This window comes from Nothobranchius furzeri, chromosome 10 (genome assembly GCF_043380555.1).
Source record: "Nothobranchius furzeri strain GRZ-AD chromosome 10, NfurGRZ-RIMD1, whole genome shotgun sequence".
NCBI classification, from domain to species: domain Eukaryota; kingdom Metazoa; phylum Chordata; class Actinopteri; order Cyprinodontiformes; family Nothobranchiidae; genus Nothobranchius; species Nothobranchius furzeri.
In genome coordinates this window covers 55,405,993-55,431,933 of record NC_091750.1, presented here as the reverse complement: position 1 = coordinate 55,431,933, position 25,941 = coordinate 55,405,993, and the positions used below count along the sequence as shown (strand labels likewise).

The following is a 25,941-nucleotide window of genomic DNA, read 5'->3' as shown; positions in this document are numbered from 1 at the left end:
GGACGTGCACATTGATTGGACGAGGTTTTTCTAGGATTGTACATTTCAATTGTGATTAAAATTATTCTTTATTTTGAAAAAAAAAGTTAAATTTTAGATGCCATCAGCATGTGAGGTATCTCAATGTTCTCATGACAAAACTCTAACATGAGACTGTGCTCTAACTTGGCACATAACAAGCTAAATGAAAGTCTAACATTTCAGATGGACCGTATGACAGCTGCTAACACTGGCCCTGCCCTACTTTACCTCTACATTACAGTTCCTTTATTCATGTCCATCCTAGAGCTCCTCTCTGACCTTCATGCTTATTTAGAGCAGCTGATTTTTAAAGTTAGCAGAGTTCATCTTTGGTAGTGGGTTCACTCACTCATTTAAAGATATCGGCCAGAGGCAAAATTCATTTGAACAGCATGTGTAAATGTGTATTAAAACCTCAGATGAAAAAGTTTTGTGGATTTTGACGGCTGGAATTGTAAGAAAATCTGATGTTTGTGACCGGCGCGGGAAAAACAGAAAGCCCTGGGCAACTGGGGTCCCGTAATGTCCATCCTGTCAGAACAGGCCTTGGGAGCCCAGGTGTTACTAGAACTAATGGTGTCTCCTCACCAGCATGAGCCTCCAAACTGTGAAGGTTGGTCTCCAAACATGAACTTTAAATTCATGCATTTATCTCCTCTTGTAACACTTTAACATGTTTTAAAAGGCTTGTGTCATGAGATGTTACACCTCCCAGACCAAAGATAGGTCCAATTTAAAATAAAACAACATAATAACTGTAGAGACGTCATTATTTATGAAATAAATAAAGTCTTTACGCTGACAAAAATGTAACTAAGTAACTTTTACTTTGAGTACATTTTATTTATGATACTTTTTACTTTTACTTGAGTAAAAATTTAGGCAAGTACATTTTCTTGTACTTGAGTAAAAAATGATCAAAGTACTGCTACTCATATTTAAGTAGGAAATTTTAGTACTCTTTCCACCTCTGGCCCTGGGCAGCTGGTGACCTTTCACATGGAGCTCTGCTGAAACAACTGTAAAACAACGCCTGACTCCGGTGTTTCTGCGTTAGCGTTATAGGGAGAACAATGTGTCATCAATCAGATGTAGCATCTGAAGCCTCTACTGGTCGGCCAGATTTGTTTTTTTCTCTGGGATACGGCGACGAGGACAGATATTGGATTACTGGAGAAGTTCAACCGAACTCCGACCCCGCCAGCTCGATATCACTACCAGAGGTGCAGACATGTTTTAGACCATTTGACTCAGAAGACCTGCGACCCAAATTGGACATAGAGGAGGATTCTGTTCATCTTCAGACCCAAAATCGGTACAGTTTGTTTACTTTTCTTAAATATTTCATATCTGTGCTCCACTGGGAGCTCTAAGCTGATGAGTTTTCAGCTGGTCTTAGCTCCATCATGTGTCCCAATATAGTTCAGTAATCTACAGTTTTACTGCTGCGTGTATTTATTGATATAACTCTGGAAAATATTTAACCGAGAGATTACCAGAATAAATCTTCCTGATGCTGGAGTAACTCCTTAGCTCAATTTGTTGTTTGCACTAATCCAGGATGTCATGGAGGTTCTAATGTTGAAATATAGAGATCATCTTTCAGATTATATCTGTGTGTGTGTGTGTGTGTGTGTGTGTGTGTGTGTGTGTGTGTGTGTGTGTGTCGTAGCTTTCCCTAAGGACTTGTTCTTTCCTTACCAGAGCTAACACGGTTAGCAGTTTTGCTGCAGTCATGCTGACGGGACTCGTCTAGAGTCCAGAAGTTCTAAATGGATTTATAGATGTAGGTTATTATTTTAGATCAAACCTGTTATTTAAAAATGCGTATAGGACACAGACACATGGCTCAGACCTTTTGTTGCAGCTGTAAACGCAATTTTACGTAATAATTAGGAGCATGAAAGTAAACAAATAACAGTGATTCACAATACTAGCATCAGCAGCTACCTTGTTTTACATGCTGGAGTGACGTACGCAAAACACAGTTCTTCACTGTCTGGAGGAGAGGATTTGGATTTTCTGTAATGATTTATGACAAAAGTCCTTAAAAAAATAAAAAATTGAACCCAGTACATGTTTATATAGATGGTAAAGTGTAGTTATTTTGCATTTCTACAATTTTAATGCCAAGCAAATACCTTTAACCATTCAGCACTGAAATCAGTTTGTTCATTCCAATCCTCCTAAATAATCCTCCAATCATCCAACTGGAATCCTTAAGGGTCCCGTAATGTCCATCCTGTCAGAACAGGCCTTGGGAGCCCAGGTGTTACTAGAACTAATGGTGTCTCCTCACCAGCATGAGCCTCCAAACTGTGAAGGTTGGTCTCCAAACATGAACTTTAAATTCATGCATTTATCTCCTCTTGTAACACTTTAACATGTTTTAAAAGGCTTGTGTCATGAGATGTTACACCTCCCAGACCAAAGATAGGTCCAATTTAAAATAAAACAACATCATAACTGTAGAGATGTCATTATTTATGAAATATAAGTTTCCTGAGCCATTACTTCAGCCAAGATACAGGATGCATGAATTTGATGAAACCATGCTGTCTCATGCAGTCCTATATGTGTAACACACAAACAAACAAACACACACACACACACACACACACACACACACACACACACACTGCAGCATGTTAGAATCTTTTGAATGACTAATTTAAGTACATTGAACTGCTTTAGTAATAATTTAATCTCTTATTCTGGAGTAAAATAAAGAAACAAGCTAAATCATCACACATCTGTGGCATTAAGGAGCAACTTCTGAGTTCAAACACACGGATGGAGCACAATGTTTACACCTGAACAGTATCAGGATGCTTTAACTCACAGAGGCCTGCAGGTCTTCTGTTTTATGAGCTAAGCGCTGAGAATCCGCTTGTTATGAGCGCTAAACGTTATTTGACTGCTCCGTGGGGAGCGGTAGGGAAACACATTTCAAACACGAAACCGAGTCTGGTTACCGAAGCGAGCAGAATTCTGATGACGTCACACCGGTGCGCGAAGGTGCTTGTTCCAACCCACAGGAGAGGAAGGAGAGAGAAGGTAAACAGCGAGTGGATCACATGGACTGAACTGATGTTTTTGAGCAAAACTGCGGTAAAAATGGCTGTTTGTCCTCATTATCAAAGGTGTACTCCCCCCCCCCCCCTGGTTTAGATGTGGCGCTCATGCTAGTGTCTCTTTCTGTTACGACGCTGCTACACGTAACATTTTTAATTTCGTAAGCCAACAATTTATTTTTACTCAGTAACAGATATGATTTAAAATGTAGCGAATTACAATTCTTTTTTTAAAACGTACTCAAGTAAAAGTGCAAATTTTACAAACGACTTAAAAAGTATAAATATACAAAAAAGCTACTCAATTACAGTAACGAGAGTTAATGTAATTCGTTACTTTCCACCTCTGATTATCAACACTAAGCTCCACCAGGGGCGGCGTTAGGCCCGGCTACTTGGGCTGAAGCCCCGGATGTTTCATAGGAAGCCCCGGTGTCGGTACAGGATCTGCTCGGGTGCAAGATCGGCTCGGGGTCCGTCGACTGCCGATGACGTCTAAGTAGTTGATTGGCTGAATATGAACCTTACGGAATTACGTAATCACGTTACGTTGTTATCATGTTACGTTGGTCCAGGCAAATCTTTCTATTGGAAAGATGGACAACTTTTACAAAGAAATCCATCATTACCTCTTTGAAAATACACTTGTAGCATAGAGCTGCATGTATATTAGGGCTGAACGATTAACTGCATGTGCAATTAAATTGCGATGTGACAAAAGGAGATTTTCTAATCTCAAAGGCTTCAATTTGGCAGCGAGTGGTTAGCGCAATGCTAATATACATGGAAAAACCCATAGGAATGCTAATGCTAATATCGCCGATTACATTATTACAAATTATGATTTAGAAACGTGCCAAATGATTACATTTGGAGTCTTATAGAAAGTAAAAATACCATCAATCAAATAAGTACAGACAGGTATTTTAGTAAAGCCAGGAGATTTTCTAATCTCAAAGGCTGCAATTTGGCAGCGAGTGGTTAGCGCAATGCTAATATACATGGAAAAACCCATAGGAATGCTAATGCTAATATCGCCGATTACATTATTGCAAATAATGAATTACAAACGTGCCAAATGATTACATTTGGAGTCTAATAGAAAGTAAAAATACCATCAATCAAATAAGTACAGACAGGTATTTTACAAAAGCCAGGAGATGTTCTAATCTCAAAGGCTGCAATTTGGCAGCGAGTGGTTAGCGCAATGCTAATATACATGGAAAAACCCATAGGAATGCTATTGCTAATATCGCCGATTACATTATTGCAAATAATGAATTACAAACGTGCCAAATGATTACATTTGGAGTCTAATAGAAAGTAAAAATACCATCAATCAAATAAATACAGACAGGTTTTTTAGTAAAGCCAGAAAACTTTTAACTCCAGAGTTTTGGCTAGCAGCTACAGTCTATGACAAGACGTCAAAAACTCTAAACACAAAATACTTAAATAAACGGGACACACTTCTTTCCTGCAAATACAATTTCACAGGTGTTGCTAATACCTATGATTCTTCAAGGGATGTGCTCAAAGAGGAGTTCAACATTATGAATAAGATATAGTGTTTTATTTTACTAATACCATTATAAACACAAATTAAGAAACGTTATTTTAATAACGAAAGTGCTAAATTCTTTCCAACAGTATAGAGGTGTAGTGTATTTTGTCCAAGTCGGTTTGCCGTACTTTGACGTCATCGGCAGTCGAAGGACCCCGAGCCGATCTTGCACCCGAGCAGATCCTGTACCGACACCGGATCTAAATCGCGGAAGTAACATGCAATACGTCTGTTTCTTTCAAAGCTCATTAGACTAACATGCAGTACCAAAGTCCAACAGAGAGGGAGCAGCTGGCAGTAGTTTGTATACAGCCTGCCTGAGCCTCCACCACTGAAGAAGAAGCCCTTCAGCAGCAGCCGGTTTCTTCTACACTCTGCCTGAAACGCATGAGTGAAGATGGACATAAGGACGTTTTTTAGACCAAAAGTACGGCGACAGAACCCCAGCTTTGATGAGACTGGTGCTGACTCAGGTTTGTGAGTCTTATTTGAAAATATTTGTTGTGCTGCTGGTTTGCCTAAAGTTAGCTTACTATCAGGTAAAGTTGTTGGAGAAAGAAAGGGAATATTTACTATCATCTCACACTAAACACTAACAGGAACAATAGTCTGCACTGAAAATGCTTAATATGTAGCTTCAGATTAAAAATTATGTGGTACAAGACATATTTGATGTTGACTAGTGCGTGTCACGTGCGTGCGTGCACGCGCGTGCGTGTGTGTGCGCGTGCGTGCGTGCGTGTGCGCGTGCGTGCGTGCGTTAATACGCCCCTGAGCGCCACCCTTTATATCACGTTGCACGTGACTCTGAGCTCCACCCTTTATATGACGTCATACAGCGGTGAGGTCTTATTAACCAGATCTAGCCCTCAGACCACACTGAACTCTTAGACCTTTCAGCAGGTAAGTCGACCACAAGCTCTTAGGGAGAAATATTTCTTTTTAGACAGGATAATGGAGATGAGGTACGAAGAAATAATGAGCAGATTACAGGCTGAAAATTGTGTTTATGAACAAAGGAAACTTGTTTTACATCACGTCCTTACAAAGCTTTTTCAGCTAACAGAACTGAAAATGAAAGTTGAACCAAGTAAACCATCACTCATCGAATTACGTATTAAGAGGACATCTGATGTGATCTGGCCACATGTTAAAGAATTGGATTTTCATGCTGATGTGTTGAAACACGCTATAGAAAATCTTTACTCAAACTTACTTAAGGTGAAGGGTACTGATAGAAGGGTGTATTTAACATTTGTTAATGCTGTAAATGATTCAGTTATTGATACTTATAAAGCTTTTCTCGCGAGACCAGAGGAGGGAGTCATTTCAGAACACAAACCAGGCACGTCTTCACAAGATGAACCAACCACTTCTTCAGAAATTGAACCAAACACTGTTTCAGAATACAAACCAACCACATCTTCAGAAATTGAACTAAACGCTGTTTCAGAATACAAACCAACCACTTCTTCAGAAATTGAACCAAACACTGTTTCAGAATACAAACCAACCACTTCTTCAGAAATTGAACCAAACACTGTTTCAGAATACAAACCAACCACATCTTCAGAAATTGAACCAAACACTGTTTCAGAATACAAACCAACCACTTCTTCAGAAATTGAACCAAACACTGTTTCAGAATACAAACCAACCACTTCTTCAGAAATTGAACCAACCACTGTTTCAGAATACAAACCAACCACTTCTTCAGAAATTGAACCAAACACTGTTTCAGAATACAAACCAACCACTTCTTCAGAAATTGAACCAACCACTGTTTCAGAATACAAACCAACCACTTCTTCAGAAATTGAACCAACCACTGTTTCAGAATATAAACCAACCACTTCTTCAGAAATTGAACCAACCACTGTTTCAGAATATAAACCAACCACTTCTTCAGAAATTGAACCAGACACATCTTATGAAGCGTTTCCACAGAAACCAAAGCCTCAGACAATTAAGGATAACATGGTTTCTGTTGTAAAAAATTACTGGCCATGGGGTGTTTGCGCTGCAGCCGTCTTAGTTCCTCTCACGTGGTATTTATTAAAATAACTGTTTAAATTTTAGCAACCTGACGATCTCTATATCAGTGATTGGCCATACACAATGCTCACTGGCTCACAGGAGCCCAGCCCTAGTCCTAGCTGTTCAGGAAGTGAAAACTTGAAAAGTTAGTCAACAAACAGTTAACTCATTATTTGGAATCCAGCAATATTATTACCCCCAAGCAGTCCAGCTTCAGAAATGGCCACAGATGTGTCTCTGCACCACTTAAGAGTGCTAAATGACATCATATAAGGAATATTGCGTGCCGGTGTTTGCCGATTTGGCTAAAGTCATTGACTCTGGATCGTGACATCTTATTTTGCAGGCTCAAACATATAGGACTTTTTCAGGCGTCCATGACATGGTTTAGAAGTTATATCTTAGGTCGTACTCAAACAGAGGTGATCACCCCAAAATCATGAGGGATCAGCTTCTGTTTGCTGGAAAACAAAATCCTGTTTAATCTGTGATAGCTGCAGCCATTAATGACAGGCTGCTGATCGTGTTTATAGCCTCTTGCCTGGTAGAGTACAAGATCAAAATCTAACTGTGACAAGGTCACAGATAGCTTATCTGCAGCTGTAGTGTCTGTCTGCTTTAAACTATTTATCTGTATATAGAATAATTTATAATATCATACAATGCTGTAGTAACTGCAGCTTAAAAAGAATGCGTTATCCTTTTTCTTTTGGAGCCCCAACGAAGTAATCCCACCTTAGAGGGTGTGGAGTGACAGCTGGGACTGTCATAGATTACAAGGCGACTCTGTGGGGATTCCATTCCCCTACAATAGCATTTTGCTATTAGAAGCAGGCTTAGGGATGTGCCTTTACCAAATTAGAACTTTTTAGGGATCCTGTTGTAGTTATAAGCAGTGGACAGATGCCGGAAAGGCAGAACCAATTATGGGCTTCATGGTTCTCAGTCGGTGTACCGATCCTTGTATTTAACATGGATTAGATTGTAATATACCAGTTATCTTTTTTAACTTAAGCTTTGTCATACCACTCCAAAATACAGGACCAGCTCAGCATGAAAATCAATCACAGTCGGATGATGTTTGATGAGTCAGTCTCATAAAATAATCTTTATCTGAATTTTTATCCTCCATAGAACCGTCCTCATAGGCCTGCAGATAGGGATGCTGGTCTGAGTCCACAAACTGCTGACTTTCTGAATAGCAGAAAGGGTTTTTGAGGACAATAATAGGAAATCTAATGTATATAGAAAGGATCTGAGCAACCATTTCCTGTGAGTGAAATATATGGATACGTTTTTGGGTATTCAAAGAAAAGACTTTTGTCACTAGCTTCAGCAATTACGATTCTTAAAAGTTAATTCACAATAGAAAAGAGTACTTTTACATTTTTTTGCTGACGTTTCCATTACTTCTGCAGTCTTATTCAAAGCTTGCCACGTCTGTTCGTTAGAAGAAACAGAATGAACACACAAAAGATTTTCATTCACTATAGCTCGTGTCTACAACCCCATTTGATCTGATCCAAAGTTCCTCATTAGTTGTGTGTGTAAGTACTGTCTTCATAGTCCGTATACTGATAATGTCATCTTGTTTTAAAGTTGACACCTCGTCACCAGAAGCATTTGGTAGACAATTTTCAATCTCTAAACTCGCTACATTGGTTTTTGGAGAAAGACTGGCTGAATTTGCTCTCTTCATAGACAAGAACATGTTTTTCCAAACAGGCGGTTTTCCATTTACCTCAAATCGTCTTTTAAAACATGTGACAGCTACAGATATCAAATATGGATGTTCGTCAGTGTAAGAAAAATGTAATATGTTATATATTCTTAGGTTAAAAGTCTGACGGGAAGAACCGTGATTCCCTATTAGGTTTTCTTTTGGGGCTTTTTTCGCATGAAGAATGCGCAACTACGACTTTTTTTTTTTTACATAAATTAGTATTATTGGTCGTCATTGCACACTATGTGCAGTTTTTTACAGGGAGATTAAGTCACCACTCCCTGGTCCCTTACCAACGGGAGCCAGACGCAGTTCTAGATACAACACTGCGACAGCCTAGTAATTTGGAAGCTCAGATTTATATAAAGGAAGATGTTGTACTGACAAGTAGGTTTAAACTTTATTATATTATGTATGTGCATGTGCAGTTAGATTTTTGTTTATTTGTTGTTATTTGTGTTTACATGCAATCAAAAGGTAATAATTTTTTAAAACAAAATAGCAATGAACTACTTAAAAGTAGTTACATATAATATAAAGGGGATCAATAATCCAATTAAAAGGCAGAAGATCCTGGGCCAATTAAAAAAATACAATGCTCTATAGCTCTGCTACAGGAAACACACTTATCAGAGACAGACCACCAAAAATTAAAAAGAAAGTGGGTAGATCAAGTATACAGTGCCTCATATGGCAACGGAAAAAAAGAGGAGTAGCTATATTATTTAATAAAAATGTTTATTATACTAATGAAGAGGTAATCGAGGACAAAAAAGGTAGATATGTTATGGTGGTTGGATCAGTTGCAGGGGTTAAGTTAACAGTACTAAATATTTATGCACCAAATGAAGATTGCCCGAAATTTTTCGAAAAAATGGCTCAATTTATTGCGGAGAGAGGGAAAGGTCTGATTCTTGTTAGGGGTGACCTCAATTGCGTAATCAACTATAAGTTAGACAAACTCATCTCTATAGGTTCTGGAATAAAGAGAGAAAGGGAGAGAAAACGGATAGAATTAGAGACAGAAATAAAAAAGTTGGAAAAGGAACATAAACAAAATGAACGACAGGAAACACTGGATAATTTGAAAGATATAAGAGCTCAGCTTGATGGTCTACTAACGTATAAGGCAGAAGGAGCCCTAAGATTTATAAAAAGAAAATATTATGAAATGGGGAATAAAGCAAGTAAACTTTTAGCTTTTCAGCTGAGAAAAGCCCAAGCCAGCCGTATAATACCTAAAATTAATTCATTAAATATGAATAAGGTAGAAATGAACCCAAAAGGGATTTCAGAGGTCTTTGCAGAATATTATCATAAATTATATACAGGCCAAGCTTCGGCCTTTAAATTAGACGGGATAAAAGATTTCTATAAAACTCTTAAGTTGGATAGATTGTCAGAAGAAGAAGGTGCTAGTTTAACAGAACCATTAAAAGATACTGAAGTTAGAAATGGTATTAGTAAACTTAAAAATAATAGCTCGCCAGGCACGGATGGTTTTGCAGGGGAGTACTATAAAACCTTTATTACCGAACTTACTATTATTATGTAAACTATATAATTATGTATTAGACTCAGGGAATCCTCCCGATTCATGGAAAGAAGCAATTATTACAGTTCTGCACAAGGAAGGGAAAGACCCTCTCCAATGCCCCAGCTATCGCCGTATAAGCCTGCTCTGTGTAGACTATAAAATACCGACATCAATACTAGCATCTAGAATACAGATACATATAAAGAAATTAACTAAACCAGACCAGACTGGTTTTATTTTAGGACGTCAAGGCACAAATAATGTGAGGAGAGCTTTAAACCTACAGTCAATAATGAAGAAAGATAAGCAGACATCCATGCTCCTGAGCTTAGATGCAGAGAAAGCCTTCGACCGAGTAGACTGGACCTTTTTAAAATATACTCTTTTGGAAATGGGCTTTGGGAAAAAGTTTGTAGATTGGTTCATTGTTTTATATAAAAACCCTAAATCAACAGTAAGAATAAATGGTTATTTTTCAAAAAATTGTAAGGTAGAAAGAGGGGTGAGGCAGGGAGATTCCTTATCACCTGTGCTTTTTGCCTTGAGTATTGAACCACTGGCAGAGATAATCCGCCAGAACAAGTTGATTCAGGGAATAAGAGATGGATAAGGGACAGTCCATAAAATTGTTTTATTTGCAGATGATATTTTACTTTTTATAAAAAATCCAAAAATATCAGTACCAGCATTGCTTAACAATCTAGATAAATGAGTTTGACTTGACTTTGACTAGATACATCTGCAGAACTCTCAGGATATAAAATTAATCAAAATAAATCAGAAGTAATGATGGTTATGGGGGACTGGCCAAAAGAACTGGTTCAGGCTAATTAACCAATTGGGGTTAAGTTAACTGTACTAAATAAATTGGTCGTTGTGGAATCCCCACAGAGTCGCCTTGTAATCTATGACAGTCCCAGCTCTGGGGTTCTTAAAAACATGAACGTCCTCTGAGATCCTCCGGCAGCCCGTTCCAGAGGCGAGGGCCGTAACGTAATAAATAAATGTCAAGGTCAGGGTTGTCTTTATTAATCCCTAAGGGGGAAATTGAATTGCCATGGACAAGTAAAAAACAACAACAACATACACGCACAAGCAAAATAAATAAATAAATTACATTCACTGGACACTGCTACGAGCCACAACCATGATAGAAATATCAAATATACGATCATACAAAATGCTCGTTGTAAAAACGCACTGCAGGAACAATGGGGCATTCGCCCACTAAAAGAGCTCCTGAGATCCTTAAAAACCTGATGAAGGGGGTGATCCTTCAGAGACATAACTATGAGGCCAGAACAGTCTCAATAAGAATTAAGTCACACAACGTTTTCCACAAATGCACACGTTCATTCGGAAATCCACATTCTGTGTTTCACAAATATAATTCGGAGGAACACAAATGCACACGCTCATTCGGAAATTCACACTCTTTGAATCATAAATATAATGTGAAAAAATAAGTCACGCAACATTTTCCACAAATGCGCACGCTAATTCTGAAGTTCACACTCTGTGGTTCACAAATATAATTTGTAAGAACACTTGTAATATAAACTCAGATCATGCGAATTGCTGAACGTGCATTTACGAACAGCTTCTCATTTGTGAACCTTTCTGCGTTTGTGAGTGAAATCTGTGTGGTGCATTCACGGACAGCTTCTCATTTGTGAACCTTCCTGCATTCGTGAGAGAAATCGGTGTGCTGAATTTTGAGACTCTCCTAACGTCGCAGGTCAACAAACGTCACCATTGGCTAATGAACCTGTCAATCAAATATATGCTTCTGCCAGGGCTGTTTGCTTTCAGCCAATCATATGGCTCCTTATGTCACAGAACAGATCTGCTGTGCGCATGCGCATTGCAATTCACACGGCAGAGCAGGATGGACCGGTCACGATCTGTGAGTAATAGTTTTATCTTATTCCCTCGTTGTAATTGATGCAATGTTATAGAATTATGAGTAGAAGCGTTCTTCATGATCAAGTAAAATGTTTTATGTTAAATTCAGTTCTGACGTTACGTGAAGTCTGGTCCATTCTTCATCTAGTTTAACATCAAGCTAAACTCAAGTGAACATTTGTTTAGTTAGCGTATCTAGGTACCATTTTTTTAGGCCACGGTTGTCAAACTCAAGGCCTTGGTCTATTTTTATTTGCCCCGCGAAATCAAATATCAAATATATAATATTAAACTGGCCCGCCGGGCGATTTTGCTAATAAGACTACTAATCCCATAGTGCTTTGCGGCGTTAGCGCGCGAGACGAAGCAAGCCCTCTTTTATGTTTACATCATTAGCATCCATGCTAGTCGAATCAGCGTGTGCAGCGTTACCCTCAATCTTAAACAATTGAAGATACTCCTCTAAGCACCCAGTTTACTCAGCGAGTTTCCGACTTTGAACGCCTAGAAAGAAGGTATCTGGCTGGAACAGGTGACCATCAGAGTGGAGCGAAATGAGCTTGAAATATTTAATTGTCATGCACTTTTTCTGCTCCAAAGCATGAACGTTAATAACTGAGATATTTTCATAGAAGATAATTGCTATTTTTGGTTTTCACAGATCTTAACTTATTTAATTATCTAACATGTTATTGTATGGCTGTTGTACCTTTCATTTGGTAATTGATTGTTTTGACCCCAATAAAAATGTGTCATATGAGAGTGTTTGTGCTTGAATTACATAGATCATGTACCTGAAGGTAGCTGACAACAACCGAGCAGACACCCACCTTGCCTACTTCAGTGAAGCTGTGAATGAGCATGGCTTTCCTCTGAGGTATTCATGTTATTCCCAACTTTACCCTCTGTTACCCTGTTACAAATCTGCTTTTGCCTAAAGTGTGTTATTGACCAAAGATAACATGCCATTTGAGGTCATATAGTAAAATCTATGGGGGGGGGGGGTTGAACATTTCCCTCTTTCAAAAAAAATTTCCCCAGCAGAGGGTTAATAATGCCACATTGTTTACTCACTTAGTAGCAAGGTACATAAGGAAATTTCTGTGAGACTCAAATTGATGTAGATTGTTATAGATGTGCATTAAAAATGTTTGAAGCAAGATTCTAATGTTTTTTTTTTTTCATGGTGAGAGGAGATCATGGCGGAGAAAATGTAGGTGTTGCAGAATTAATGTTCTCAGTTCGTGGAACTGACACCAACAGCTTCATTGCAGGAAAAAGTGTACACAATCAACGGTGAGTTTAACCTAATTTGGAAGCTTTGTGTCTGTGCGCGCGTGCCTGTGCCTGTTGACCTGCCCAGGGTGCACCCTTCGTCTCACACTTTGACTGCTAGAGATAGGCACCAGTCCTCCTGCGACCATTCAAAAGATAACTCAAGTTGAAAACGGATGTATTGACATGTAAATTTGTGTGTATATTATAATTTTCTTTTATTTAATCCCCCTCCAAATCCAGGATCGAGCGCCTGTGGCGTGATGTCTTCATGAGTGTTACTGGTCTATATTACAACATCCTGCACTCTCTGGAAGACCAAGACTTGCTCGACATCAGTAACATCCTTCACATGTTTTGTTGCCACTATATTTTCTTGTCTCGCATCCAGGCCAGCCTGGATGTCTTTAGAGATGCGTGGGACAACCATCCAATCAGGACAGAGGAAAACATGACACCAAATCAGCTGTGGCATCTGGGCCAGGCTCTGAATCCTGTTTCTGATCCAGGGGCAAATGTATGTTCTGTTAAAATGACTGATCACATGTCAAGTTGATCCTTAACTAAAAATCAAATGTTCAACACTTTGATAATCTACCTCTGCACTATGCTTCTTGGATTCAAGACAAAATGGCTGTTGAAATTACAGTTCTGTTTGTGTGCACCTCTACTGAAGTGGACACTGTCAACTATAATGTCATGACATTACAAAGTCATGACACATCTGCAAGTTCAAAATGCAAGGCATTAGACCTTCCAGATGTGATATTCTCACTGCTGTTTTAACATAAAATTTGCCCATTAATTAAAAAAAAAATAATAATTTATGAAATAATGGAGATGCTAGGTTCTGCCTGACATCATTGATGTTAAGTAATTGTTAAAAGGTCATGATAGGGCTTTATTAAATGTGTTTTCTTGAGATTCATTATGCACATTGCTCATACACACTTTCTTTTTCCAGGGTATACCGTTACCAGAGATTGAATGGGAGGAGAACGGATACATGACTGAACCTCATCCTGGGATCAGTGTCCCTGTACTGGACAGTCCTCTTTCAGATCATGAAATGTTGGAACTGCAGGACAGCATTAATCCGTTGCAACATTCAGACTCTTTTGGAGTGGACATATATCTTCACACTGTCCAGTATGTTGAGAACTTACTTGAGGCTAGATGATTACATGTGTGAAGAAGGAAGGAGAGAGAAGGTAGGGAGTTAGGAAGAAAGAAAATAATTAATGAGACAGGAAGGAAGGAAGTTAAAAAGTGAAGGAGTGGTCCATTTTAAGGTTAATGTACTGTATATTGTTATTCAATGGATTTGCCTTTGTAAATATGAAATACTAAAGGATAGACCCCAAAATAGATTTCTAAATTCATTTATAGTTGTGTATTTCCTTAAAGTCTTTGTCAGCCTGATTTATTTTAGACCAGGAATGTATTTGAAAAGGCTGCTGTTCACTTCATCTATGCTACAATTCTTCAAAATGTAAATGTGCTATCATTGCTAGTGTTGGTTTAGTAACATGCATCTTCCTGTGTATCCAGCTCTAATAAAAACATTTAAAGGTGAAGCACCTACTTATCAGGAGATCCATTTATTTTTACATGTTATTGTTTGAATTTTGTCTCGTTTCATAACTTTTGCTCAACATTTAAGGGAACTGTTACCCTGCGATCATCTTCATTACACTTGAAAACTTGTACTATACCTCCGTCCGTCTACTTATTAAATGGAATAACATGACAAGATTCTATCTACTGGTTTTTTGATCAAGGGATGATTAGGTGTTGTGAGAAGATTCTCTATGCTTCTGAGTCTGTGTTAAGTTGCAACTGGACACACATACCCACACACAGTTTGTTCATTTGTTCTCAGAATGAGAATAATGTCTTTTAGAGTTAAAAAGTTATTTTTTTTCTTGATGTCACTGAAGGCTGTGTTAGAAATATATGCAGCTCATTAAAAGGAAAAGTAACTGATGTAACCAAAAGCCTGAACACAGGAGAATAGAGACACCTGCCAAGATAAAGACCTGGAGCTTTTGCTCCTTTTCAGAGTCACTCCCATGGAATAGGCCTGATGATTTACTAGCTTCTCTTACCTTCTCTGCAGACAATGTTTAATATGAGCTTCAAGAGGTCTCTGCCCCTAATGGGGTTTGCTTTCACTTAGTAAAAATGCATAATTTTTCTGAATAAGATTAAGAGGCCACCCATATGGTGGAGCGTTGGTAATGTAATGTAACCGGTTAGATTTGTGTCCGACTTGATGCCGACTTGCTCTGACGTCATGCATACGTAGGCAACGATAACCACTTGAGATCAAGGCGGCTGCAGATTTTGGAGCAAGGCGCTGCAGTTGTTCTCCCTCGGCTGCAAAACCTAGGGCATGACGGGAAGCGCCTGGCTCTCACCTGATCTAAGATCTGATTGGTTCATATTTTGATCCAAACATCCAGTGGTAGAACATGAAATGTTAGTTGGTCACATGTATTCTGTAAATCATGTAACGTTGATGATGACAACTATATAGGTCATAAAGAGAAATGTGTTTTGTGTGCTTTTGTCACGTTTCCTATGAGCACACTGAAGCTACAGCTGACAACCTTTACTTATTATTACAGTCATGTCTTCATATACAATATATGATATCCACGAGCACGTGAGGATGTGTTTCAGCTGCTAACAGGCACCAGAATTAAAATTGAAAATTGAACAAGTATGAACGCTAACGCGATATCTTCATCCATCGTCACCCCCGAGCTACACATGCAGGAAATTGTGTCCGACTTATGCGCACAGCAGATCTGTTCTGTAACATAAGGAGCCATTGGCTGAAAGCGAACAGCCCTGGCAGAAGCATATATTTGATTGACAGGTTCATTAGCCAATGGTGACGTTTGTTGACCTGCGACGTTAGGAGAGTCTCAAAATTCAGCACACCGATTTCTCTCACGAATGCAGGAAGGTTCACAAATGAGAAGCTGTTCGTGAATGCACCACACAGATTTCACTCACAAACGCGGAAAGGTTCACAAATGAGAAGCTGTTCGTAAATGCACGTTCAGCAATTCGTATGATCTGAGTTTATATTACAAGTGTTCTTACAAATTATATTTGTGAACCACAGAGTGTGAACTTCAGAATTAGCGTGTGCATTTGTGGAAAATGTTGCGTGACTTATTTTTTCACATTATATTTATGATTCAAAGAGTGTGAATTTCCGAATGAGCGTGTGCATTTGTGTTCCTCCGAATTATATTTGTGAAACACAGAATGTGGATTTCCGAATGAACGTGTGCATTTGTGGAAAACGTTGTGTGACTTAATTCTTATTGAGACTGTTCTGGCCTCATACATAACGGTCTTAAGCTTACTCATCATCCTTTTGTCGATGATCATTTCCAATGAGTCCAAGCTTTGCCCAACCACTGAGCCAGATTTCTTGATCATTTTGTTGATCCTGTTTTTGTCCTCAGCAGTGAGGCTCCTGCCCCAACACAACCCAGCATAAAACAACACACTGGCCATAATCCCCTGATAAAGCACACTCAAGAGCCTCCTACTTATATCAAAGGATCTTAGCTTCCTAAGAAAAAACAATCTGGACTGGGCCTTTTTAACAACAGCATCACTGTTCCTTTTCCAGTTTAACTTATCGTCGAGGTACACTTAGATATTTATAAAGTTTGTGGTGTAATTCTAATAAAATAAAAATTGTAACCCTCTTGCAAATTTTATTGGAACATTACTTTATATCAGGGTAAATAAACATACCGGAAGTGTGTCTTCTGGCTGCGTCACTTCCGCTCAACGGCGCGAAAACCTTTACGTTCAAGCGGAAGTAAGGAGTGTTGCTCTGGGTGAGTTGTTTAAAAAGTGAATTTACTTGACTATTAACGGCTTCTTCTAATAAACTTAAACCCTACGAAACTCTATGGTTGTTCCTTCCGTTTAGCTGTGTGTGTTGTTTGCTGAACATGGCGGTGTAGCTTAACCTAATTTGGTCGTTAGCTAACCCGTTAACTACTTTATTTTGCCTTAGCAAACAAAAACCTATCGGGATTTTAAAAGGTCTTAACTGGTTTAGAGTTTAACAAAGACATTTTAGTTTGAAACCGGATGATGTTTTAGTAACAGTACAAAACACCACACTTCTTAGTTAATACTGTAGAATAACACGTGGGTTTCTCTTTTCTTGCTGATTAGCTTAATTACAGAGTGAATGTCGAAGACGTACCTGTAATGTGTTTGTGCCACAGTCAGTTTTAAGTGGAAATAATGTTGCAGCTAATGCACGGAGGAGTTAAATAGAAAGAAATATCGTTATATTTGCTGAAAAAAGTACAGTTTTGTAGCTGTGCAATGAAAACTAGTTTGAAATGAAAATACAATAGTCGATAACGTATCACCCTCAGGGTTAATACTGTTCTGTGCTATTTATCTGACTTGTTTTCCTATATATATATTTTTCTTTACATTTTTTAATATTAAATCATTCCTCACCTTTCCTTCTTTCAGAAAGCAAAAAAGAAAATGTCTAAGATAGATAAAATGAGCATCTTGGGTGTGAGGAGCTTTGGGATTGAGGACAAAGACAAACAGATCATCTCTTTCTTTAGTCCTCTGACTGTTCTGGTTGGACCCAACGGAGCTGGGAAAACGGTACGAAAACATTCAGATAAGATTAACTGGGAAGCCGGGTGGGTAACAAAGTCTTTAGGACAACTAAACACAAGTGCTACTTTCTTTGACTTAATCTGAAATTATTTGACCCCATGTATTACTTTTGATGCTTTCAGACCATTATTGAATGCCTCAAGTATGCAACATCAGGAGAACTTCCCCCCAGTTCTAAGGGAGGTGCTTTTGTTCATGACCCAAAGGTTGGTTCTTTGGATTACTTTCCTTTTTTTATTGAAGGTTTCATAATGTCCTCTTGACGTTTGTGATGTCTGATTATGGCTCTTGATCTATTAACTCAAAAGAACCAGTAAGACAAATGAATTTGAATTTAATAGTGCTCAAATAAAAAAAATAATAATTTTCAAACGATGACATTGTTACTGGGGTGATTCATTCTGTTTAATTGCAGGATGCCCATGAGACAGAAGTGCGAGCTCAAATTCGACTCCTATTCACTGATGTCAACGGGGAAAAAGTCACCATCCATCGCTCCATGTCCTGCACCCAAAAGGCGAAGAACTGCACCTTCAAAAGCTTAGAGCAGGTCATCACAAGAATGAAGTAAGCCGTGCCTGTGTTCAATTAAAAACCTGTCCTCATATTACATATTTTTCATTATGCGGTTCCTTTTGACCTCTCCAGAGATGGTAAGAAAGTGAGCTTGCCCTCTAAGTGCGGTGAGCTGGATCGGGAAATGATTTCTGCTCTAGGCGTTTCCAAGCCTGTGCTGAATCATGTCATCTTTTGCCACCAAGAGGAGTCTAATTGGCCGCTCAGCGAAGGAAAAGCTCTTAAAGATAAGTTTGACTCCATCTTCGCTGCGACCAAGTAAGTTCCTGGCTCTACTAATCAACAAAACTCCATCATAAGTACCATATGTGTACCTAAACATTCAATCCCTTTTACTATGTGTGTCTCGTGCTTAGGTATATCAAAGCTCTGGAGATTATGCGCCAACAGCGTCTCAAACAGACACAGACGGTCAAAGAGTGTCAGATTGAGCTGCGCTACCTGAAGCAAAACAAAGAGAAAGCACAGCAAATTAGAGACATCGTGGCCACGAAGGAGTCTCAGCTAATATCATCGAAGAGCAACATCCAGCAGATCGATGGCCAGATTGAGCCACTCGAGGTGGGTTTGTTTTTTAACAGCAAATAACATCTTACAGGTCGCTAATGCTTTCTTCCTGTCACTCAAAATGATTTTCAGAATCGACTTATTGATATCGACACAAAATTTGGGATGGTGATGAAGCTGGACAATGACATAAAGGCGTTAGACAGCAGGAAGAAACAAATGGAGGAGGACAACAAGGAGCTGGAGGAGAAAATGGAACAAGTAATTTCAACAGACAAAAGTCTAAAATCACAGAAGCTTTAAAGTTTTACTTTCTATCCCCTATTCTATTTTAGTTTAATCCCAGACTATAATTTTAATCCATAATTTTTCTAGTCTACTCCTTATTCAGCCTCAAATATAATGTTGTACACTATGTGTGTGTGTGTGTGTGTGTGTGTGTGTGTGTGTATATATATATATATATATATATATATATATGCAAATGTATGTATGTATGTGTGTATATATATATATATATATATATTAGGGTTGCAACAAACGATTATTTGGATAATCGATGAATCGGATGGGGTCTCGACACGATTTATCGATTAATCGGATTACATAGGGACATTTTTAAAAACTGCTAGGGAAACGTTATTCCTTCCTTCACTTTATTAAACACAACATTATTAGAAAACAGTTCAATAGCAGAAAAACAACAAGCCATCACCTAAATTGTCTTATAAGGTGTATAGACAGAGACCCTAAGCTACACCTATCTGTGACCTAAAATGCTTGGTCCAAGTTAAAGAGCTTAAAGAGCAAGTCACCCCCTACCAGAGTCTAACTCCACTCCCACTTCATGTTTGAAAAATGCAACACATGCTGTTGCCTGGCAGACAGAGAAGGCGGAGCCGCTAACAAACACACACTCAGGCTCATGACAGCATTGTGACATCATAATGTACCAGTTTACATCATAGCATACTTCTTAGCCAACAGCGGTGGCAGATTTAAATTAAAATACAGTGCAGAGTTTTTACCTGACAACGGCACAACACTGCCAGTTTTAGGCAGAATATTTAAATTTTAACTAAGATGCACTGAAGTGCCAAATTATTGACGACACGTGTCTGCAGCACGATTAGACACTCGTTTATTTAGTTTATCAGCAAAAAAAAACGTTTATTTGGGGGTGACTTGCTCTTTAAGGGCAATTCTCATCTGTTTTGTTTGATCTCATCTGTTGACATTTATTATAATTGGGGATGTCAAACAACTAATTTTTAAATGTAATTAAACATTGGCTGTGAATTAATCAAAATTAATCACTATTTCCAAAAATGACTGAAAAAATACCAAATAAAACAAAAGTAAATTAATGCCACCCTCCTTGTGATGATGCCCTGGGCAACTGCCATAAAGTCACATCAAGAAATGCTGCTGATCATTCCAATGATCCCAAATAGACTCACATTAGGCCACATGAAAGCAACTGAACCCAAAAATATATTAACCAGTATATAACTGCACTCACACAACACGCCTGCAGCAACAGTTAGGACTCCTCCCTCCCTTTTAAAAGCGTTTTCGCTTCTGAGGACATCGTGGTTGTAAAGCCACATGCTAGTAGTCTGGCCCCGGTGTGATCAACCAGTTTCTGCGGGAATGTGACGGCGGAAAAAATGCTGCCCCCCCCCCCCCCCCCCGCCTATCTAATAGCGTTGCGCTTACAATTTTATAGACTTTTTTTAACGAGCTTAGGGCATGTCTAGCCTGTGTAATAATCCGGGGCTTGGGTGAATCACTTTTGAAAAGTTTTTAACTTACCCGGACACAGAGCTCTCTCCTTCCTCGCTGGTGATTCTGACATGCTTGCGTTTAAGATGCTGCATCATCACTGTAGTACTCCCGTGCCATGCTAAGTCTGACCTACAAACGTTGCAGGTAACGAATGTCTTCGCCTGATTTAACTGAAAATGCTCCCAAACTTTAGAAGTTTTTACTTTTTTGGGGTCTCGCTGCTTCTGCCATGTTCCTCTTTCCAAACACCTGCCGGCTCTGCGGTCTGCGCGCAACGGCCGGCGGGAGGGGAGGGGGCTTTTGGAAGAGTTGTGCAACACAACGAATCGATGACGCAATTAGTTGCCAACGCTTTTAGTAATCGATTTTCATCGAATTTATCGATTCGTTGTTGCAGCCCTAAAATATATATATATATATATATATATATATATATATATATATATATATATATATATATATATATATATATATATATATATATATATACCGTAAATCCTCTAATACAGGCCCGGGCCTGTATTTGACTCAAGCTCATCAAGCTCCAGGCCTTTATTGGAAGGAGGGCCAGTATTAGAGGCAGGCCTCTATTTCTATTTGAGCAAAATGAACTAATGGTTTGCTGGAGTTTTTGACAATTAAAATTGTGCCCACATTTTCAAAGTTAAACACATTTCTTTTAACAACGGTAGTTTCTGCTTCAGCCCTCTCCCCCCTCCCCCTGCGCAGCAGCCGCAAACTCACTGATGTGCCTGCAGCCTCTCGGAGTTCCTGCTGCTCTAAACATTAAAATAATTATTTCATTTTCTGTTCCTCACTTCTGATGACCTTCAGTGGTGTCTGTTTGTTGCAACAGCAGGTACAAAAACTAACTTGTTTTTATTTGACTATTTTTCTGTCCTGTCTGTTTATTATCTTCCTGCATCTCCTCTCAATCCTAAAGAAAAACTGCTGCCTGGGTTCATATATATTCACCTCATGAGTTACCTTTGAACTGCAGTTCTAAAATATCTACCGACCGCAAAAACAGCGGAGCGCTCGCTGTTTGGCGGCCGTATCAGTGATCAGTGCGTTGGAGGACAAGTTGATGCGCGCACCGCCCCGCTCCACAGCATGCAGCGAAATGCATCAGGCGCAAATAAAAGACAGAAAACATTAAAGGAATTGAACCGACATGAACGATCGCGTGTCAGTACCTACGGTCTGGCACAGCGCATTGCTGATCACAGAGAATGTGATCATACGATAATTCAATAGGGAGCGTGGTTTCACAGACGCGGAAGTGAGAGCGTCGGTGAAACGCCGGCTGCTCTAGGAAACCCCCGAGCGTTCGAGCGTCAACGAAGTGACACAGAAATGCCGGGCTTTCCAGAAGTAAGTAAGATAACTTACTATGAGCTGATAGTTCGTTGGATTGATCGGTAGGTTGGAAACTCTGATCATGAATCTGAAGAAACGATGACTGAGCTGTAAAGGCGACTTCCGTTTATAGCCGCGGTTTGTGACGTAGATGCGACGTGGAGGGAATCCCCGCGAGGGGCATGCTGGGAGTCCCTACTTCGCGGATTTTCACCTATCGCGGCCAGGTCTGGAACGCATCTACCGCGATAAACGAGGGATTACTGTAGTTCATACACCCCCTACTGCTGCTCCCCATAGTGTTCTGCAGCATAATCAGCACGTTCTCTTTGAACTTGATAGTGTAATGACCTGGCTGGGGTTGTAAGCCAGGTGCATTCTGGGTATTGTGTTATATGTGTTTCCTATCGTTCTGCTAGTTCCTATGTGCTGATTTGCGTGTTGTGTGAGTGTTATGTAAGCCACAGGGAAGGTGATGTGTGTTCTGTGGAGCGGGTTGAATTAGCATGGTTAACTGACACCGTGACTCTGTGTGGTAGGAGCGTGATAGAGGATGTGTCTGAAGCGTTATAAAGCTTGAAGAAAAAGCCTAATAAATGTCTGCGTGAACCCCTACTGCCCCCTGCTGGTTGATTTAGGGACTATAACCCTGCCGCTGGGACGCTTGTACTTGCTTGTTACCACGTTCCATCCGGCCACAATAAGAGACCGGCCATCTGACACCGGCCAAAATTGGAGACCCGGCCTTTAATTGAATACCGGCCTGTATTAGAGGATTTACGGTATATGCATATAATATAAATATACATGTCTGACCTCTTCACTATTTATTGACGTTTTGATCGCAGAGGCTGATTCAAATCCATCGTGGTGTTTTGTGGAGCTGTAGATGAGACTAAGAACTCCTTTGAGCTGTTGAATGTTTTTTGGTGCAGGTGTTCCAGGGTTCTGATGAGGAACTGCAAGATGTTTACCAGAACCACCAGAGGACGGTGAGGGAGAAGGAGCGGAGGCTGACGGACTATCAGAGAGATCTGGAGAGAGCTGGTCGAGAGTGTCAGAGACTCAATCGAGTCAGGGCCGATCTGTTGGTAGAGCAAGGTAGTCGCGATGTTAGCTGTGGTCTGCTCATTTATTAAATGCTTTCAGTTTAGGTTGACCCAATCCCAACTCACCAAATGTGGGACAGAGACTATGCTAATGTGGGACAATATGATATTCCAATGCAACAAGATAAAGTAAAAACGTTAAAGTTTTTATTCTGCCTTTTAGCTCCAACATCACTCTTAATTATACATAAATCTTTATTATCATTTATGTCATGCTATATATTCTATTTAAATTCAATTTGAACAAGCAAACAGCAAAAGCTGTCGTACCATTTCACAGTTCCTGTCAAGTTATCACAGCTTCATTGGGCCTTATACGGTGGCTCTGAATAACTAGCTAAAATAATTTAAAACCAACTCGTTTAAAATATAGATAGGTGTTCAAAAAAATGCAGGTTTAAGCAGCTTTTCAGATTTTTCATTGAATATTTTCCACATCAGAATGACAATAAAAGTACCAGTAACGTTTTTAGATCTATTTGTTTGTTTTTAATTCAATTTTCCACAAAAATCAGCATCCCATTGAAAAAAAAATATCTTTTTTATTTATTTATTTTTTTTGCTATTTTTTTCTTAATTCAGAATAAAAGGTGTTTTTTATGACGACAAATATCTTATAGCAGATTTTTAGGGGAGAGAAGACAAACATCAATGACTTTAATCTCTTAACAATTTCAGATGTAATCTAATAATATAGTTCTTGATTGCTAGTCTGATTGACAGCAACAGGCAGCTTTCTCCACAGTTTATTCAAGATTGAAACTCCTAACAGGAGACTTATCATTAATGTGGGGGCAGAAGTCTCAATCTGTGGGACGCGTGAAAAGTAATGAAAAGGCAGGACGTCTGGTCACCTTATTTCAGTTATTTAGAGATTGCAAACCAGTCATAATTAATTTAATTTGTTATTTATTTCAGTGAAGTACATAGATGATTTATTACATTCCCAGGGAAATAGTCTTTTGGCAACATTAAAGAGGCCTTAAAATAACTTTTTACAATAAATAACTTCCTTAAGCCTCTATAGAGTAAATGAAACTTTGTTGTGGCTCACAACGGCCCAGGAGCCCTGATAAATGGCCAAACACAACTCCATAATAAAACCATACAATGGAAAGACTATTTGCTCAGCCTGGAAATGGATATTAGATGAGCTGCGTGCTGATTGGCCGGTTTACCCTTATGTCTCCATGATGCTGACTGAAGCTAGAAACTGTGTACAGTATCTGGGTAACTCTGTGGGCTAGCTATAGATCTATCTGGTGTAATTCAAAGTGTGGATATTCCTGGTCCATCATGGAACGCCACATGAGTGCTCCGACATGCTCCCCTTGGGCTAGCGTTGTTCTGCAGTTAGCATTACCGCCACCAACGTTTATATAATGCAGATGTTGAAGTGGGTTGTGTCGTGCTAATGTAAACAGCTGTGTCTGTGTTAAACCAGCTTTTCTCAGAACGAATCGTTTTTCCGTGGTGATTACATCATCACTGCATTAGTCACCCCAGGCTGCCTATGATCAACAAGGTAAATGTGGTTTTGAATTCTCGAACTTTAAATTATGTTTTGACATTTTTAAGGGATGAAAAAAAAATTGGAACACTGAAGTATCGCAATACTTTGTGTGAAGATATTTAACTGATTTTTAAAAAGCATTATTTACTTCATTTCCTTTGGGTGGTGCAGTTCACACTCCGACACCTAGGTGGCGGCATTTTTTACTACCTTCGTTCTGATGGAACACAAGCGACAACACTGGGTGTGTCCTGGAAACGTCTGGCCTAAGTTTTCCAATTAAATTCAGTTTTAGTATCATCGTGATATATCATATCGTCTCCCCGGTATTGTGAAATGCATCGTATCGCCAGATTCCATACACATGTCTATTACATGCTGGTCCTTACGATCGCTAAAAGAAACCTCTTCATGTTTTTTCCTCAGGTCGTCTGCAGTTGGAAGCTGACCGCCACGCTCAAAACATCAAGAATCGCGATGCTCATGTGAGCAGAGTCAAGAAGACTGATTAAAATCAAAGCTAGGAAAAACAAAAACTACACATCCTGTCGCCTTCATTTCACAGGTTCGCTCTCTGTCATCCTACCTGGAAATGGAGGGTTACGATCGTCTGCCATTCACCTCTCTGCAGCTCGAGAGCTTCCATCGACACGTCTCACAGAGACTCGAGCAGGAAAGAGAAACACTCAGACAGATCATGGTAAGGCGTGTTCTGTGAAAGCACGACTTCTCAAACAGTATTAGAACGATAGTTTAAAACAACAAGCAGTTCAACACAGTTGTAGTTATTTTGTGTGTGTTCACGTGAGTTGCAGTAGGTATTTTTTTTTTAATGGTAGCATCAGGAACGTTATTAATGACTTAAACATGAGTTCATGACAATGAAGAGACCTTCAACCTGATGCTTTATTTACTCTCAGGGCTTTGTTGTTATTGTGTCTGTTTAGGATGATTTGCAGGAAAAGGAGCAACAGAAACAACAATCTATGGATGAAATGAGGGATAAGAAGACCGGCCTGGAGAGAACCGTAGAGCTGAAGAGAGACATGCAGGGGAAGAAGCAGCAGGAACTGAGAAACATAAGGGCTGACCTGCAGAGGCTCGAGGGTTCGTCCAGTCGGCTGCAGGAGCTTGAAAACGAGCTGACTAAGCTGGTAACACACAGTCCTCTCACACTTGGTCATAAACATGATCAGAGATGGTCTTGAGTCAAATCATAACGAGCAAATTGGACTTACTGTTTTTGATGTTGAATTAGAGAGAGAAG

At 39.3% G+C, this 25,941-nt stretch overlaps 2 protein-coding genes across 4 annotated transcripts in view; both read left to right on the top strand.

Annotated features, from left to right (window-relative positions):
• The first annotated feature begins 4,994 nt into the window (after window positions 1-4,994).
• The window catches only part of rad50 (RAD50 homolog, double strand break repair protein), a 47,595-nt gene continuing 26,648 nt past the window's right edge, over window positions 4,995-25,941 (top strand). The window contains exons 1-11 of one of the 2 annotated variants that reach the window (XM_070555799.1): window positions 4,995-5,132; window positions 17,664-17,807; window positions 17,945-18,028; window positions 18,238-18,389; window positions 18,471-18,656; window positions 18,755-18,959; window positions 19,038-19,166; window positions 22,988-23,153; window positions 25,101-25,159; window positions 25,240-25,374; window positions 25,622-25,828. In XM_070555799.1, coding sequence (XP_070411900.1) covers window positions 5,112-5,132; window positions 17,664-17,807; window positions 17,945-18,028; window positions 18,238-18,389; window positions 18,471-18,656; window positions 18,755-18,959; window positions 19,038-19,166; window positions 22,988-23,153; window positions 25,101-25,159; window positions 25,240-25,374; window positions 25,622-25,828 — 1,488 coding nt within the window. In that variant the 5' untranslated portion in view covers window positions 4,995-5,111. Of the gene's footprint in view, window positions 5,133-16,933; window positions 17,006-17,663; window positions 17,808-17,944; window positions 18,029-18,237; window positions 18,390-18,470; window positions 18,657-18,754; window positions 18,960-19,037; window positions 19,167-22,987; window positions 23,154-25,100; window positions 25,160-25,239; window positions 25,375-25,621; window positions 25,829-25,941 lie in introns of those variants that run through there. The other variant, XM_054730708.2, reaches the window with a different exon arrangement.
• On the top strand, window positions 12,689-14,351 carry LOC139072246 (uncharacterized). Of its 2 annotated transcripts, XM_070555801.1 has the most exons (4): window positions 12,689-12,738; window positions 13,055-13,157; window positions 13,380-13,653; window positions 14,101-14,351. In XM_070555801.1, the coding sequence occupies exons 2-4, from the start codon at window positions 13,093-13,095 to the stop codon at window positions 14,314-14,316; spliced, it is 555 nt and encodes a 184-aa protein (XP_070411902.1). In that variant the 5' UTR covers window positions 12,689-12,738; window positions 13,055-13,092; the 3' UTR covers window positions 14,317-14,351. The 2 variants fall into 2 exon arrangements, with proteins under 2 accessions (XP_070411902.1, XP_070411901.1); XM_070555800.1 differs by lacking the exon at window positions 12,689-12,738 and having other exon boundaries at window positions 12,911-13,157.

What these genes read in the sequence shown, in the direction of transcription:
- LOC139072246 (XM_070555800.1), top strand. Translation starts at nt 13,045, where the DNA reads ATGGTGAGAGGAGATCATGGCGGAGAAAATGTAGGTGTTGCAGAATTA. An exon ending in AAAAGTGTACACAATCAACG is followed by an intron (nt 13,158 to 13,379) that starts GTGAGTTTAACC and finishes CTCCAAATCCAG; the next exon opens with GATCGAGCGCCTGTGGCGTG. An exon ending in TTTCTGATCCAGGGGCAAAT is followed by an intron (nt 13,654 to 14,100) that starts GTATGTTCTGTT and finishes TTCTTTTTCCAG; the next exon opens with GGTATACCGTTACCAGAGAT.